The sequence below is a fragment of the Pleurodeles waltl genome, chromosome 3_1 (genome assembly GCF_031143425.1).
Source record: "Pleurodeles waltl isolate 20211129_DDA chromosome 3_1, aPleWal1.hap1.20221129, whole genome shotgun sequence".
In the NCBI taxonomy this organism is placed as follows: domain Eukaryota; kingdom Metazoa; phylum Chordata; class Amphibia; order Caudata; family Salamandridae; genus Pleurodeles; species Pleurodeles waltl.
The window spans coordinates 612,699,025-612,717,698 of NC_090440.1; the positions used below are offsets into that span (position 1 = coordinate 612,699,025).

Consider the following 18,674-nt stretch of genomic DNA (forward strand, 5'->3'; position numbering starts at 1 on the left):
GCAGTCAGGTTACCCCCTGTCCAAGCAAGGAGCCTTACTCTAGTCAGAGTCAGTCACACACAATCCAAATGATCCTGTGCCCACCCACTGGTATCTTGGTGGGCTAATTTAAGCAGTCAGGCTTAACTTAGAAGGCAATGTGTAAAGTATTTGTGCAAAAAATCGTGCAATAACACAGTATAGCACTACAAAAATACACCACACAGTGTTTAGAAAAATATATAATATTTATCTGGTAAAATGCAGGTCAAAACGATTGAGATGCAATAAGTATAACTTAAGATATCACTGTAAAAGTGATATAAAGTGTCTTTAGTCTTTTAAAAGCAACAAATGTATCTTTCAAGCACAAAGTATCTGTTTCACGTTCAAAACCTCCGCAAAGAACCACAGAGGAGGAGATACGTGGAAAACAAGGAGGTGTGCGTTGATTTCTCAGGCCGCACACGGGGATGCGTTGTTTAGTTTTCATGCAGGGACAGCTGTGTGTCAATTTCTGCCGCTCGGTCGTGGATCCTCTTTGGGTTGCGGGGTTTTAGGACGCCCCTGGGACGATGCGTGGAATTCCGGCGCTGACAGGACAAAGTCACAGGGGCTGCGTTGATCCGGTGGCCGTTGCATGGAAATTTCTACCGCACAGCAGGCGCTGTGTCGATTCCTCTCTTTAAGTTGGGCTGTGTTGTTCAGGCTTGGCTGTGCGTCGATCCAGTGGGCTTTGCGTTGAATTTCCGGTCGCTACACTGGCGCTGCATCGATCTTCTTGCTGCAAAGTCAGACTGCGTCATTTTGGTTTGGCGTGCAGTGAGTTTTTCACCGCTGTGTGTGGTTTTCCGGCAGGCTGTGTGTCGATTTTCGCCGCACAACAAGTCCTTCTTGAAGAGATGAAGTCTTTTTGGTCCTGAGACTTCAGGGAACAGGAGGCAAGCTCTATCCAAGCCCTTGGAGAGCACTTCTCACCACAGCCAGAGAGCAGCAAGGCAGCAGGGCAACAGCAAGGCAGCAGTCCTTCACAGAAAGCAGACAGATGAGTCCTTTGGGCAGCCAGGTAGGTCTTCTTGGCAGGATACAATTTCTGGTTCAGGTTCTCTTCTCCAGGAAGTGTCTGAGTTGGTAGGGGCAGAGTGGCTTAGAAGTGCACAAGGTCCCAGTGTGGGGTGTGGCAGTCCTTTGTGTGAGGGCAGGCTATTGTCCTTTCACAATTGAGTGTCAGGCCCTCCACCATTCCAGCCCAGGAGGACCCATTCAAAATGCAGATGTGTGCAAGTGTGACTGAACATCCTGTGTTTTGGGTTGTCTGAGTGAATGCACAAGGGAGCTGTCAACTAAATCTAGTCAGACGTGGATTGTAAGGCACAGAAGGATTTAAGTGCAGAGAAATGCTCACTTTCTAAAAGCGGCATTTCTAAAATAGTAATTGTTAGAAATCGTGTTTCTGGTTGGCTAGGGTATGTACCTAAGCCAGGCAGAACTCACCCACTCTAGTCAGGGCAAGGGAGTTACACATCGAAGATAACCCCTGCCCACCCCCCTTGTTAGCTTGGCATGAGTAGCCAGGCCTAACCTGGAGGCAATGTGTAAAGCGTTTGCACAACACACACAACACATGTGACGCAAAATGTACACCACGAAGTAAACACAACATTGAGCTATGTAAAAATATACTTTATTGCACAAAACATAATTAGACCAACATTACACATTAGTAATACCCTGCTATCTTAGCAGTTGTCAGAACGTTACTCAAGTTACTAATACTCTGCAAGAATACACAGTTGTCACATTAGAACACTTAAGTACTCAGGATTCTGCAACATAGGCAGAAGTCAGGAATTACAGTATGAATTCTATGCACTTGTCATGAATACCTCGTAATTACCCATAAAAGGAACATTAGAGAACATATCACAAGTCATAACAAAATACATATCAGCACTTCATGCCCATAAAAGGAAAATCATCACATATATGTAATATCAGGAAAGCAAGGAGAAACATATAAACCCCCAAGGTTCATACTAGGCTTACTGAGCCAATACTTTCTCAAACGTCCCTTTTTCCAGAAGATGTGGCACTCCCATTGCCTAAAAGCGGAGCATGAGGGGCCCCCGGCGCTCCTGTGCACACAACGGTGGCCATGTGGTGCTTCTGGGGGAGAGGGGCAGTCGGCACCCTCTCCTCGCGATAAACAGGCCCCTCTGGGGGCCCACGATTTTGGTGGGGGCCTGCCTCAGCCTCCTCCACCCTGTCCGCAGGGTGGGGGCCAGGCAAGGCCCAACAAGCAAATATGGGGTGAGTGGAAGGAGGCCTCTGTCGAGGTCTCCCTTCCCTGTGTTTAAAGGTGCCCGGTGTGAAGAAAGGAGCGTTCTGCTCCTATGTCACAGAACGGGGAAGGGGGTGCTCCCCTCGCCTTCCCCCGAGTCCTGCTGGTGAGGTTCTGAAGATCGGACCCCTCCGAGGGCCCGAGAAGACACTTGCTCGCACCCGATGTGGTGCGGGAGTGTGTAAAGAGGTTCCCGGACTGCCTCGGTTATCCCTTCAGTGTCGAAGGCGGCTGGTGCCCCGGGGGGTGCTCCAAGGAGAGGACCGTGCCCCAGGGGCGCCGACAGGAGCACGCTTGCTCACCTTCCATCTTCTCGTGCCCCGGGGGCACTGGAAGGAGCGTGATCCTCGCGCTTTGGGAATATGGGATGTCCGGGATGCGGCGGTGATTTGGGGCATAAAAAAGAGTGCTTTTCAAAGCGCTAAGGCCAAATCTGTAGCCCGGGCTGCGGCAGTGATCTTAAGGATGGCAAAACGTGCTGTGGAAAGCGCCTTAAGGTCACAAAGGAGAGAGTTACAGAGGTCAGGGGCCACAGCACCCTGCCTCTGGAGGTAACAAATGAAGAAGGGGGCACAGGGCCGGCGAACCCAGCAGCAGGTCAGCACAACAAGGGGGTGCAAGCAGTGATAGTTTCTACTAGTGACCAAGCAGGTCACATGTCAGCACAGCAGCATCAGTCCAAGGTGGTCCTGATGAGTCCTCCCAACAGCGTCCTGTCCAGCTCCAGGTAAGGTTCCTGGAGTTCCCAGAATGTCCAAAATGATGTCTAAATTGTGGGGAAAATTCCCCTGTACTTATACTAAGTTTACAGTGTGTTTTGCAATGGGGAGGAGATGAGGTTCCAAACAGTTACAACTGGTTCTGGGAGGGCCCTTTCTCTCCTCCAGCACAGGCTCCAAACATCAGTAGGGGGTAAACGACCCTATTGTGTGAAGCCAGGGCACAGCCTTTACAAATGCAGGTGTGCCCCGCCTCTCCTTTCTCTCTTCCCAGGAAGGCTTTACAATATGTTGATGCACCTCTGTGACACTTCCGCCCTCCCTGTGTTCAGGCTGTCTGAAAAGTATGCTCAAAGCCCCAACTGTCAGTCTGCCCAGACGTGGATTGGAGGCAAGCTGCAAAACACCAGAGTCATAAGCACAGATAAACGCGCTCTTTCTAGAAGTGGCATTTCTGTGATAATAATAAAAAATACACCCACTCCAGTGAGCAGCATGTCTCATCACTATCACAACCATACTAAACATGCCTACACTACCCCTCATAAATCAGACAATACCCCTTACACATAAGGCAGGGCATCTCCAATGCAATCCTATGAGAAGGCAGCACTCACAGCAGTGAGACACCAAGTAAGGCTGTTTGTCACTACCAGGACAAGCCACGCAACCTGGCACATGTCCTACCTTCTACATACATGGCACCCTGCCCATAGAGCTAGCTAGGGTGTACCTTAGTGGTGACTTACATGTAGTAAAGGGGGAGTTCTGGGCCTGGCAACTAAAGTTAGATGCCAGGTCCCTGTGGCAGAAAACTGTGCACACAGGCCCTGTGCTAGCAGACCTGAGATAGGTTTGACAGGCTACTTCAGTGGGTGGCGCAAGCAATGCTGCAGGCCCACTAGTAGCATTTAATTTACAGGCCCTGGGTATAGGGATACCACTTTACAAGGGACTTAACGGTCAATTAAATATGCCAATTAGTTATAAGCCAATCATACCAATTTTGTAAGGGAGAGCACATGCACTTTAGCACTGGTTAGCAGTGAAAAAAGTGCTCATAGTCAAAATGTCAGCCAACAAAGGTCAGAAAAATAAGGAGGCAAAAGGCAAAAAGTCTGGGAAATGACCCTGTAAAAGGGATAGGTCCAACAGTAATATTAAATCAAACTTCACCAGTCTGCAGGATTTTTTATTTCCATTCTGGCCAAACTAAATATGACCTTGTTACTTCTTTCAGATCAGAATCTACCACTCAAACAGTATATGAGGGAGGCCCTAATATTAGCCTATTAAAGGAGCAGGCCTCACAGCAGGGTAAAAACGAATTTAGGAGTTTTACACTACCAGGACATGTAACTACACAGGTACATGTCCTGTCTTTTTTCTACATAGCATCCTGCCCAATGGGCTTCTTAGGGCCTACCTTAGGGTTGACTTATATGTAGAAAAAGGGGCATTTAAGGCTTGGCAAGTACTTTTAAATGCCAAATCGAGGTGGCAGTGAAACTGCACACACAGGCCTTGCAATGGCAGGCCTGAGGCATGTTTAAGAGGCTACTTATGTGGGTGGCACAATCAGTGCTGCAGGCCCACTAGTAGCATTTGATCTACAGGCCCTGGGCACATGTAGTGCACTTTACTGGGGTCTTACAAGTAGATTATATAAGTCAATTGGGTACAAACCAATGTCAACATGTTTTAAGGGAGAGATCATATGCACTTTAGCACTCGTTAGCAGTGGTAAAGTGTGCAGAGTCCTAAAACCAGCAAAAACAGTGTCCAAAAAGTGGAGGCAGGCAGGCAAAAAGTTAGGGGTGACCACCCTAAGGCTGTCCGGTCTAGCAATATAAAACAACCTAGTGAAAAAAATTAATGTTAGAGAGAAAGAAATGACTTGCCATTTTACTGCTGCTACAAATGTGAAAACTTCAGGCCTAGTTATGCTAGCACAAGAAATACAATGCATTAATATTGCCATTAATAAAACACACATAATATGGAAACTTATTAATTCAACATTAATTATATCTAATCAATATATGTAAAAGCAATTCATGAATAATTGCAGACTATATTAAATCATCACATTAAGTATGACAAAGATGTGCATTTATTTTTCTGTACGTGTAACCTTAAATTAATTAAATCATGAATACATTTCATTTCTACTATTAATAGTTCATTCTAATGATTAAAATATACTTCAACATTTTTTAAATCATGTTAGCACAGTGTCAGTTCTGGTAGGCCCAACGTCTGTCATGGTAGGCACAATGTCCACCACAAAATAAATGTGTATACTTTAAAAATACATGTTAGTGACCCTGTCTAAGCTTTAGGCTTTTAAATGTGACTAAACAAGTTGCCTAGTGCTGACTTCTGTGCCAATAAACATTACTAAAATGTTCACTCCAACAGCGTCCAGGCCGAATTGATGTGAATCAATTGCTGTGTTTGGTGGTACCCACTGAAGTGAGAAGTTAAGTTGAAAAGTTGGCATGGCTGAGACAGGACACCAGGAATGATGGGTCCCTGAATACAGAGGCTCAAGGATTTGTTTGAGAGGTATTTGGACATTGCCTACCCAAAGGTGATGGCTTAAGAAGTTGTAAGCACAGCCTTTGTGCAAAGATTGTCACTAAATGTGAGAAGTTAGTTTATGATTATCTGTGTTAGATGGTGAATGTAGAAGCCGCTGAACAAGCAAATATTGTAAACCACTGCTTTTCACAAGAAAGAAAGAATGTGGAATGTAAACTGACAGCTTTAAAATTAGAGAATATTCAACAGAATGTAAAGTGGAAAGGACTAGGAGCTCCAACAAGGGGGGAGCAAAAGGGTGTCATGTTTTGCCTGCAGGCACGTGGGGCACTGGAAAAAGAGACTGTCCCGACACTGCCTTGAATGTGCTTGGTCACAGTGACTCACCCAAATTCAACCAAATCATGCAGAACCCTTATTCTAAATACTAGAACAGCCTGAGAGGTGCCAACAGTGCTGTGAAAACCCTAACGTCTGTGCACCAGAAAGCACCCTGGGTTGATTGTATTATAAATCAAATACTTTGCTCTGTCTTGAAAACCTCCAAATTCCCTTTGTTACCTCATTGAGGCCTGTCCATTGACACAATCTGTGTTTCAGACCAGCATGTTTCCGCAACATTTCGGACCCCCTTCTCTATCACCCTTGGTCCCTTCACAGATAAGCATGCTTTTCTGTAATGTCTGGCCTCACCAGCCAATATATTAGGTCAAGGCATTCTGCGCAAACTCGATTGAACTCTGTTCAGTATATACAGTGGAGTCTACCCCAGTGTACCCTAAACAGATGGAAGAAGTTCTGGCTTTGTTATGTGTAGTAACTTGTCAACCTTTTGCAAGTAACATCAAAATGCTTAGACGTAGCTAATTTTCTTTCTTGGGTGGCCTCCATGTTAGGATCCACACAGGTCAGCGCTGTTGGGTAAATCTCTTATGTGAATCCCATAAAAATCAACCTGATGAAGTGCCTGCCATGAACTCCTCAATATCATTTAAAGCCCAAAGCAGAAGTAAGAATTGGACCAGTCATTGCTTATTTAATTAAGCAGGACGTTCTAGTTTGGATTGTTAGCTCATTCTTCCGATAAACAAGATGCAAAAGTCCAATATGTACAGGTTCGTGCAAGATCCACATTCAGACAACAATATAGTTATTCCTAGTTTCCCTGTAGTCTCCAACCCCTCTACCATCTTTTCTTGCATCCCTGCAAAAGCACGACGGTTTACAGTGGTTGATTTTTGTTTTGCTGTTTCCTCTATCCCTGTACACTAAGAGGTGCAGTTCCTCTTTGTTTTCACCTTCAGCAGCTCTAAGCTTGTATGGAAGAAACTCTCAAGGCTTCACAGAATCTCCACTGTTATTTTAACAAGCTTGAAAGTAAATATTTAGACACTTGGGTCTTTACCTGGGGCTCTACTTTGCAGCAGGACCTTGATAATTTATTGTTTGCCTCTTTTACTTTAGATCACTACAAAGTTCGCTCTGTCTCCTTTCTCATTGAATTGACCAAGAAGGGGAGTGATGCTTCAAAAGAGAAACCATAATTTTTCCTCCCACGGTCTGCTAACGTGGTCATGAAATTTCTGTTGGAGAGAGCCACTTAGTAGAAATGATCGAAGCTGCTTGTAAGTTGACCTGTCCAGTGGCCGTCTAAGAGATACAAACGTTTTAAGGTGTAGCTAAGTACTGTAGATAGTTGATCATTGGCTATGCTAACCTGGCAAGCCCCCTAAAGGAATATTTCTGCAAAGACAATCCTGAACATTTAAAGGGTCTAGTGAAACTGAACATGCATGTGTACAAATAAAACAAGCCCTTGCCTCTGTGTCCACTTTGGGGCTTTCCGATTGTGCCATAACTTTTACTCTGCACTATTATGAGCACAATGGATTTGTTCTTGGGGTTCTATTTCAAGATTATGTGAACCAGAAAAGCGTGTAGCATGTTATTATTCTGCTTTAAACGCTGTAGCTGATGGGCTTCATTAATGTCTTTGCTCTGTAGCCCATGGCTGCCCATCTGGTGATGCATCAGAAAATATGATATTGAGTTCTATGTGGATTCTCACTGTCCCCTGCGCTGTATTTCATGTCCTCCTCATCCTTAAAACCTGGCATCTTTTCACCACCAGGTTGTCCTGCTATGCGATTTTGTTGTTGTTTGCCATTTATATTACCCATGGCCGTTGCCCTACCCTGCACCTGGCATCCCTGATGCCAACCAGTGAAGAGGAAGAGCCTCGTGATTATCTTGTGGTAACTGAATCAAGCCCCGCCTTGATCTTATAGATGCACCTATACTAAACTGTGAACTAATGTATTTTGTGGATCGTTCATGCCTTAGAAATGACAAAGGTGTGCTAGTGTTGGTCGCACTGTATGCATTGTATATCAAATTATTGAAATCCCTTATTGCCCAACGTGAATTCTGTCCACGTTGCTGAGCTCGTTCCACTCACTTGAGCCTGTATTGTAGCTGAGATAAAAATTGCAACTGTATTTACAGACTCAAAGTATGTGTTTGAACTCTTGTATGAATTTGGGCTTTTTTGGATGCTGAGGAGATTGCGGACTTTTGCCGGTAGCCACAGAAAGATTTGCGTATATGTCCAAACTTTATTGAACGTGTTGCCCCAAAAAGTAACAGTGATTAAGTGTGCTGCCCACTAACAACAAGATGATGAAGTGTCCCAGTGAAATACCTTCGGTGACTCGGATGTTAGACAAGCTGTCTTGTCACAAATTAGTGATGTTGTTATATCAGTTGTGCAAGTTGATTTGTTTCCTGTACATTCCCTGAAAGATCTGTCTCTGTTGAGTGAATCTCCAAAGTGAAAAAACAGTAGTGAACCAAACAGAGTTGCACAAGGGACCGGGAGTAAGTGTGGAGTGACATGTGGTCACACCAAAATTTCTTCTTCCCAAACTGGCACGGTTGTATCTTGGAGACCGTAGGGATGGCATGATCTGTGCCGCTGAAACCCATTGGCATGCACTCTCCTTCTCCCTGTATTGCCATCGAATTACTACCACTTCTGTGTAATCTGCCAGTCCCATAATACTGGGAAAGGAATCAAAACAACCCCGCTACTCACCCTCCTCCTTGGGGCCCATTAGTGCAACTCCAGATAGACTTTATCCAGATAACTATAGTTGCCTCCTATTTTTATGTGTTAAAATCTTACTCTTGAGTGTCAGCAGATGCTGTTAATGTAAATAAGTGTTCACTTGAGGACTTTATTACTCATTTTGGGATCTTGAGTTGCTTATTGACTGCCCGAGGAACACTCTTCATTTCATCGGTGCAGTAGGAAATTTACAAAGCTTTAGGAATTAATCAACACTTCCATAGTGCTTATCACCTAGAGGCAGTGGTAAAAGTATACTTAAGTGTACATCTCTTCTGAAGAAGCACTATAACTCACAGAAATAAACTGAGCCTCTATGAGATAGCAATGGAATGCCCTATGATGTTACCCTTAAACCCACCGATCTCAGCTGCTAAATTAAACCTGCAATTAAATGAAGAAGCTAATGATAGTGGAAAAAATAATTTGTTCTTAGTTTCTCTTCTCAGGTTCAAGCTGACTTACCGGGTTGTCTATCTGAAGTGCGCCACCAGGGAAGTGGGTGTGTTCCCAGATCTATCATAGTAAGTTAGGACTGCAGCACCACTGGCATGGTCCATACCCGGTGCTGATCATCACTAACCCAGCAGTAAAGTGTTGCGGACTGCCATAGTAGGTTTGCTCATTTCAGTACAAAGGCTTTACATCTCTTCCAGATGCTTGCCCACCAGCACTTGCTCTGGACCTGCACGGAGTCCTAAATCCCCGCCCCCTGCGAAAAATATTTGTGTTGCTGCCTTGCAGACTGCCATAGGGCACCCTCCTCTCCTGCTCCTCTGCAGCCTCGCAATGATATGCCCATCAATCTTCGTTATTACCATCTTTCTGTTCTAGCAAGCGTAGTTTCATTCTAGAGCTGGCTCAAGAAGCAGGAACTGCAGAAAATAGTCAAATTAGCTGTTCTACTCTAGCTCCTTATTACTTTTTCAAGGTCTTCTCGCATTCTTCCCATGAGATGAACCTGTCTCTTCATTAGTGCCTATCTGTAGTCTTGATATATCATATGTTCTCTCTTCCATTCATTTGCATTTCAAAATAAGTGCATAAATGTAGCACTGCAGGTTTAGATTTTAGCATTACATGCTTCATCTGACCTGAAGGCAAACATCTGGTCCATAGATACGGCATTTTGCCTTAGCTCTATTTTGATGCTTGCTGGCTATTTTGCATTTAACGTGTGTTATACTTCTATACATCATCTTCTACAGCTGCAAGTGCCTTCTATGTAACTGTATTTTCATGGAGGTTTTCACAGAAAACATGGACTTTCGTTTCAGCTGTGTCATTAGGGACTTAACTTTAAGTAGTGTCTTAGAATCCAGGCTGTCCCTGATCCACAGGCTTCCATAGCATGTAACATGCACAGAGCCAACGAGCCTCTAGAGACTCAATGAAAATCACTGGTCCAATCTATGGAAGCTGGAACCCACAAAAGAAAAAAATTCTCCTACTTGACTGTCCACAAATTCTACCCGTCTTCTTAGCAGTTCCCCTACTCTTTTTCTTTTCTCTGCTTCAAACTTCACTTTCTTTCTTGTTCTTTTTCATACCACATGCACATTACCTGTTTACTTTGCCTCTGCTTTGCACAATTCAAACACGTAATAAAGATGTTCACAGCTGTACCACTCAACAGTTACACTTGGTAAAACATAATGGGATTGTTTCACAAACACTATTAGAACCTTGAATACACATTGGCACAGCCTGTTTAAGTAGGCAGTGAGAAACGCTCAAAATATCAACTTGGTGATTCCAAGGTAAATAAAGGAGGCCAGTCCCAACTACCGAGACTAGCAGGAAGTATCTGTAAGCTGTTTATTAGCCTCAATAGTATTCAAATCTTATTCACTCAGGAAAGAACAAAAACTCACACACATAATTTGTAGAACAGCATCACTCTACAAGGAAACATTTAATGGCAGTATAAAATTGGAAAAGTAAGGAAATGTTCCATAACATGACAGCAGAACAAACACCATGGCTGAAAAAGTTGAATTTTGTTTAACGCTTTTCTGTGGATATTCTATCCAATCATTCTTCCCCTTGTGAATATTTCACCAGGTGTCAGGCTGGACCTGGAAATTGAAAAGCAGTACTCCTGCAGGCTGGTAGGCACCTTTGTGCAGCTCCACACCAGCACTGTTCTACTCCAAAGTGATAAAAGGGGATGCATGTAAGCACCACTCAGGCGCATTGATATAAGTGGCCGGCAGATTGGCTTGACCAGTGTGCAGATCTAATTTGTGACCTTTTTAGATATAAAAGAGCCCATTCCACAGGATAGGGATGTGGGATGTGGGATGTGGGAGGGTGGCGGGGAACCTGCATTTAGATAGAGTATTTACCAGGAAGAGTGTTAGTCAAGGTAAGTAACTTTTTCTTCTGATGGATTCTTCATCTTGTGAATAAATATTGAAGCCATACCCTTCCCCGGTGGTGGGTTTGTGGACTGGCTCACGCAAAAATGTAATGCAGGACCAAAGAAGCAAAATGCCCATTACCACGACTTGACTGTTGAGAAAGTAGTGGTTCACGAGCATGTACACTGTTGCTCATGCAGCAGCCTGAAAAATATCCAGGGTAGTTAATCCGCGTGCCATCACAGTAGTAGCAGCTTTAGCTGAAGTGGAATGGGCCTGTAACTGTCCGGTGGTCGCTTTTTAGGTGAAGTGTAACAGATTTCAATGCAGAGTAGTATCCATCTAGAGATAGTTTTTTTCTGCACTGCCTTGCCCTTCTTTGCCCTGGAGAAACCCTCCAAGTTGATTGTACATTTAGTGGTCTCTGGTATGATCAACATAAAAACCGAGGTCTCTCCTGTGATCCAAGTGATGCAGTCTCCTCTTTCGAGAGATGACACAGGTCAAACCACCCAGAAGGGTGATAGCCTGACTGATATGAAAGGGTGTTTCGATTTTAGTCAGGAATGCCGCTCGTACCCTTACAACTAGGGTGTCAGGAAAAACAGTTCCAACATGTGTATGTTGAGTTGACAGAGTGCCTGGAGCTTGCTCAAATGCTAAGCCTACTTTATGGCAAATTAAAAGACAGTTTTTAGTGTTCAAAGACGCAGTAGACACCTGGGTGTTGGATCAAAAGTGGTGAATGTGAGGAAAGGTAAGGATGAGAATAAATGTGGCATCACTAGGGGCTTTGGTGGAAACAAATGCAGCAAACTTTTGAGGAGCTTGTTACAACAGGTGATTTAAATGAATACTGACCTTGCAACTGCAAAAAGCAGAAAGAGCCACCAAATTGTCTTTAACAGTGCCCAACACAAGTCCTTGCTGAGCCGACAACAGAACAACACTTCAGACAGTTTAGCTTGTAGCGGGTCAATCTGTTGGATGCCACTCCAAGCCAGACACTTGCCCTAGCACCCACTGCACATCTTTTTCTTAGATGCCAGAATAACATCAGTGACCTCTAGAGGAAGATTGAAGGGAACTAGCTATTGCTGCTCAATCTCCACACATGGAGGTGCTGATTGGTAAGGCCAGGGTGCAGGACCCTGCCCTCTTGCTGACAGAGTACATTCTCCAGAAGCGGCAGCTTGATCAGCAGGAAGATGCTCATATTCAGAATTTCTGGGAACTGCATCCTCTTGGCCCAATCTAGAGCTACTAGGATAACTTGGGCCTGGTCGGTCTTCATCTTCAGAATTCAAGAGAGGAGGGGTGGAAGTGGGAAGGTATCCAGGGGGTGGAATGCATCTCTAAGAGAGAGCCATCTGGGGAACACTACTGTGCAAAATGCTGACACTGTACATTCTCATTAGAGGCGCAGCAGGTATGCCTTGAGGGGAGGAGGGCTGGAGGAATCATGGCTCAGCAAGCAGGCAGTATAACAAGATGCTAACAGTGAAGTAAGACTAATACATTATGGCTATTTCAAAACTAATTTTTGTTGTGTATTTATTGTTTATTCTCGTCATCTCATTAATGAGTTACCTAGTCATTAATTAATACAGGATTTACATTAAATTAGCATATAATAAATATTGTTTATATGCTACACAGCTGTGTGTGATTGATTGGGGGAGCTGTATGGTAAGAATCCTCATTACACACTGCAAGAGCTCCTCTAACAGCTCTGCAGTTTCTTAACACCTTCAATATTCCTAAAAGTATAGTCACGAGGGCGAGGGGGCGGAAATACTGGTCTGTTGTATTTTTCTCTGCTGAGATTAAAGCCACAGACAATGGGCCTGAATATGACTTTGGTGGAGGGATTACTCTGTCACAAATGTGACGGATAGCCCGTTCACCGTATTACAAGTTCCATTGGATATGATGGAACTTCTAATACAGCGGGCGGGAATCAGGCTCAAAGTCTCTGGGGGGCTTTATGTTATCCGACAACGTGTGAGGCTCCCAAAGGGGGGGAGGCAGGTGGGGAGGGGGGGGGACATACGACAAATCTTAGTGTTGGGCAGTCCAGATATAAATCTGCTCTACCCTTTCTCAATGAACCATCTGAAGTGACCACTGTGTCTAAAAAGACAATCTTTACGCAGGAGAAGTCTTCCTGATCTCCATGGATTCTGCATAGGCTGAAAAATGAGGGCAGACCACTAACCTGTCTACTTACTCCTTCACTCTAGTGTATGTTTGGTTTTTCAATGGTCTGTAAACTTATCTGGCACCTTTTTTCTAAAGGATGAGAAGGTCGGTTGTAATTTGGTAATCCTCATTTGGAACAATAGTGGGATTGTAATCTGGTTTCAATGATACAGCAAGGCTATGCCTTCATGGGGTAGGTACCCTAAACCAAGCCTCTCTTGCATGCAGCTTGCTTAGATCTGACTCAATTTTATAATGTTCTTATTTATTAGCAACATTATATACAAAGTACTGTTCTGTCACCCAGATATTAGCTCCATCATGGACTTAATCTATTACATTAATTTATTACATTAATTAAATCAGTTTGATTCTGAAACAAGAGAACACATACAAATCAGTCTGCCTTGTGGATATTCAACAGGTGTTAAAAAAATACTTTATTTACAGGTAGAATAGGCATCTAAGAAACTATATTCCTTACACAAACAAAAATCCAATGGGCTTTAACAAAATATATATTACTTTATTTACAGACAGAACAAGAAGTTAAGAAACAACATTCTACAACAAAAACAATCATAGATGTAAACTAAGCCTGCAGGGAAGAGTGCAGGCAACCTACAAATAGCAAGCAATTTAGTGCAAATTCTTAGTGCATTTGGGGTTCTCAACAACATCACTAACTTCCTACTAGTGTGTTTCATTACTACTTGTTGGCTGAGAACTGTCACTGTGAGGTTTCATCTGTTCGTTTCTGGAGGAGAGTTCAGCAGCCCTGAACTCTGAGCCAATTGGGTTGCCGGATGTAATGATAGGCTAGTGAGTGGCTCGTTGCAAGCTTATGTGATATGCCCACTCTTCTTATTGAAGAAATCCTTCTATTCTTTAGATCCTCCAAGCTTCCACAGAATTGCACATGGATTCATTCATTTTCAAATGTCTATGTATGGACCCACCACTGTCATTTATATAACCAAGGCCGACATGACGAACAATACTGATATAACGTGAAGCACGTTAAACAACTAGCAACTTGAGATGATTGATAAGTGAATCCTATAATTAGTTTGAACATATCTGGACAGATGATCTACATGAGCCTAATGCAAGCAGAGGACTAAATATGAAACGATACACGAATCTTGAAATTCTTTGATAGCTATGTCCTTCCTCAATTTTTAACATGGCATTTGGTACTCGAGGGACCAAATCAACATGAAATTACAGGTTGAAACTTTCTACATTTCAAATCTGAGAGTTTTTGAACCATTTCTGAGCGAGTTAGAGTATTTTTACTTGTGCAATAGCAAGTCAGTGAAGGCTCCTCCTAAGATTGGCTCTCAAGAACACGGACATAACTGTCTGGCAGGAAAATACACAGTAAGCTTGGCTTGTCGGTGTCAGAGGTTCCCCTATTCAATTTACAGTGCTCCCACTTCAATATGGCAGTAGAGTGCAACTGAAGAGTGGACACATAATTCCACAAGATGTTCTTAGATGCATAAACGCATTAATGCAACCACGTTGGTTGTGGTCTCAATGAAGACAGCTAAGCTCACAATCAAAATATATAACAAATTTCTGATTTAAAAAAATAAAAATAAAAATAAATAAAATTACAACTCGTAATTGTACTCAAGTATGGACTGTTAACGACAAAAGTAACAAAAACACTCAACCAAATGTGAAACTATGCATCTTCGTCTCCTGGCCTTCACTACACTGCAGCAGGTTGCAGTATTTGAAAAGTAAATAGACATACATTTTTAATGTGCTTACTTAGGACCTCATGCGGACTCTATGGGAAATCGAAGGTTATTTTGGTCTCACAAAGCCCCTTGATGGAACGATAAACTAGTGACTACCAGCAACACATTCATATGCAAATATTTGTCCTGCACCTTAGCAGTGACAGGTGATACCAGTCAATATGGGATCTTAGCAGATTCATGCGTGAAGTGATGAAATCTTAGCAGTAACATCAGTGAGTGCGCAATTTCGGTGGAGTGATTTGTGATGCCACACTCACTACCATCATTATGAAATCTGAGAGCAGAGATGAATGATGTATGAGATCACTGAAGGTGATTATGAAACCACTGAATGAGTGATAATACCATAATGCCATGTGGTATCACTTCTTTAGCAATGATGTCACTGAATATGTGATCACTGTGGAACATGTTGTCATACTATCAATAAAGACATCTCTGAATGTACCTATGGTCAGAATGTAGTGATGTCTGATTTTACTCCAATAGTAATTACAATAATAAATATAGGATCATTGCAGAATGATGGGATGCCACACTGTCAATAACAGCATACCCTTAACTGTGATCATACTGTAATGGCACATAGCATCTCATCAATAATTAGTTTAACAATTATAGGGTAACCCTTTTTCTATCAGGGAATTTTGATAGAATCTTATGGAAAATATGAAAATCTAATATTAAATATTTAAAAAGTGAATAAAGTAGGGTTCTCCAAATCATACAAATACCAAACATGTTGATGAAACTGTAGATATATTGTTTATACCATTTTAGGAACACGCTACTTTGCTCACAGACTAATGTATTACCTTTCTGTTTTAGTACGTCACATGTCCAGTTGTGCTGATGTAGGTTTCTAAATTGTTCTTGAATTCCTTGGGAATTAATAAACAAAATAAACCCTGTCAGTAATGACACCAATCAATATGGTTGTGGTGGAACTAAGTATGATGTCGTATCCTTAATATGCACACCAGTCACTGGAGATAAAAGTGGAATTATTTTTGTTATCTAATACCCACAGTGGCAGCATTACGTAATTAAACAGGTTAGCTGGTTTACAATCGACACTGCTTTTTCCATTATCCCTGCATGTGAAAAGCCTATGTACATTCTCTGAATTAGTTTGTAGTATGCATATATATGTGAAAGGAGTGAGCAAGGCTGCTTGTCAGGTGAAACGCATTGTAGAGTTGCTATTGGGAGAATAAACAACATAGGGTTACATCCAGAGTGAGTGCATGCTGGAGCAAGCTTGTTTAAGCTTCTGGTAATGTTACATTCTGACTCTGTGGTGGTCATTTTGGTGGCCCGTAAGTGGGGTTTGTCTGCAGCTCCTTTATAGTCTACACCAAATGTCCGCTATTTGTATGAATTCATTTTTTGCAAGTCCTTTCTTTTTCTCAACATTGGCTCCAGCCAATGTGTAAGTTGCATGGGATGCTTAGAAGATCAGATAACAAATTGTCTGCTCTTTCCTTCCATACATCAGACTACGGATGATGCGGGATGGCGGAGTGGTGGTAGTGTGAACTGGTGAATGACTCACAGTAAATAAATACCAGCAGCACAACAACCACAAGAAATCAGGAAAGGATGTTAGCTGATCAGCCGGTGTTGCAGAATGACACCACACACATCTTGCAGTTAACCTTCCATCCATCAATTATCCTGTTTTCTACATATGCCATGCCTTGCGTTAGGTGATGACGTTAGTGTTCTAGATGCATTTTGCAGACATTATGATTCCCCCCATGTTGTGTGTGTGTGTATATATACACTGTCACTTTGAAGAGTCCTGCTATGCATTTGCCGGCACATATTTTACAACCTAGCTGTGGTGTGTAATGCTCTTTCCTAAGAAAGAAAAAAAAAAGGGTTGATTCAGAACTCGGTTTCATTTTTTTCCAGAAGAACAGGAGAAGCCCTCTCCTTCTCAAAGGGAGAAGGAAGAAACTTCCAGTGAATTGGCTCTTATCCTTGTTACCACGCTGCTATTGGTCACAATGCATAACCTTCGACAAAGGTTACCTCTCTCCTCACCTCATTTAGGAGTACAGTCATTTCTAGTGTGCCACTTTCTCCAATGCGCAGTTTTCTTCTCCACCTCTTAAGTTCAATACTGGAGAATTCATATCTTCCTTCACAGCTGCGTTAGCTAAAGTGCACTACTTTTTGCAACTCGTTGCACCTCCCTCCTCATCAGAACTCTCACCGAAGCATCTTGATTAGCACTTCCTGCTGGACGTAATAACCCAGTGGTAAATGCCAGTAAGGACTGGCATGATGCGTTTCCTTCATTCCTTGAGCTAATGTTTCCACATCAATAGTTCACGGTGAAAGGTTCTACTGTAATATGTTTATCCTCTGGTAGTCCAGGCATAAATGTAACATACTTTCTCACCAAAGTCATTCTTCTGACAAGAGAGTAAACAGAGTGCCAGGAGGGTATGGATTCAGATGTGGTCTTGCGACTTTCTTTTTCAAATTAGGAAACTAGGAAACTCTTTCCTATACAGTTAAACGCTGGCACAGCATTATTTACCTCAACATGTCCCTTATGTGTCAAGACCTAACCAATGCACTCTGGGTGGGACCACAATTTTTTCCAACTCACATATTCTTTTACGTTCTATACAGAGGGCATTTACCAGGTACAATCTTCCTCTTGAGTGTATTTCTCCCACCACACTCAAAGATCAGTATGGCAGATCTATGTCCATTAAGGAAGATTCAAGCAGATCGTAGCAGTTGATGGAGCTGCCATTGGAAATTTGCAGGCTTATTGTTTCACTATTCAAGGAGGAGGCTCCTTCCCCCTGGATCAGTTCATGAAAAAAACTGCAAAATCTGGGCACGATCTGGAAATATAAGACAAAATGTTATAATATGCCTATCACTAACAGAACCTTCTTACAGACTAGACCTGTGCTTCCCAAACTTGTTAGAATTGCAACCCACTTTTTAGCATGTCAATCTTTGGTGACCCACCTTCCTTTAATGGACATGAGCGGAGATTTTTGAATGTAACTAAAGCATTGTGTGTACAACGCGCAGTCATTTACAGAAAGTATCTTTTCCATTGCAATGGACACTAGATGTGTGCAGACATACCGTTTTAAACATTAAACTATACTGCACACAAATGATAATGAGTGTAAATCACGTTTAGTGAATTATTATCATTTGCACATCAAGAAAGTGTCATGGCTTGTTTTAATCCTATTAAAATATTTATTTCCATCACACTTCAGAATTACAAAATAATATGCTTCATTTTTGCTTTCCGAGCAGCTAAGTGTGTACAGTTCATTTACAGATATTTAGGTTTTGTGGTGCGTTACAAAAAACATAACACCCAGCAGCCTTTTCTTTCACACACTCTGTATCCCCAGCAAGATTGTCATAGTTCACTTTACTTTTCTTCCTTTGATTGGAGTGGAGTTTCTAAACACCTATCCCCTTGTTAAAAAAATAAGGAGCAGTTTGTCAGAAGACACAGTCCGACATCTGACCTCTGTCACTGAAGTGCAGAAAATGTGAAAAGATAAATACAGAATTTAAAGACAGCTTTATCTAGGACTTACATGACCTACAAAGAACCACTGGACTGGACTG

At 42.6% G+C, this 18,674-nt stretch overlaps 1 protein-coding gene across 1 annotated transcript in view; it reads right to left on the minus strand.

Moving 5' to 3' along the window:
- Window positions 1–13,697: 13,697 nt before the first annotated feature.
- Window positions 13,698–18,674, minus strand: part of LOC138284375 (interferon regulatory factor 3-like) — a 55,872-nt gene continuing 50,895 nt past the window's right edge. Inside the window, exon 12 of the mRNA XM_069223082.1 lies at window positions 13,698–17,917. Coding sequence (XP_069079183.1) covers window positions 17,756–17,917 — 162 coding nt within the window. The 3' untranslated portion in view covers window positions 13,698–17,755. The remainder of the gene's footprint in view (window positions 17,918–18,674) is intronic.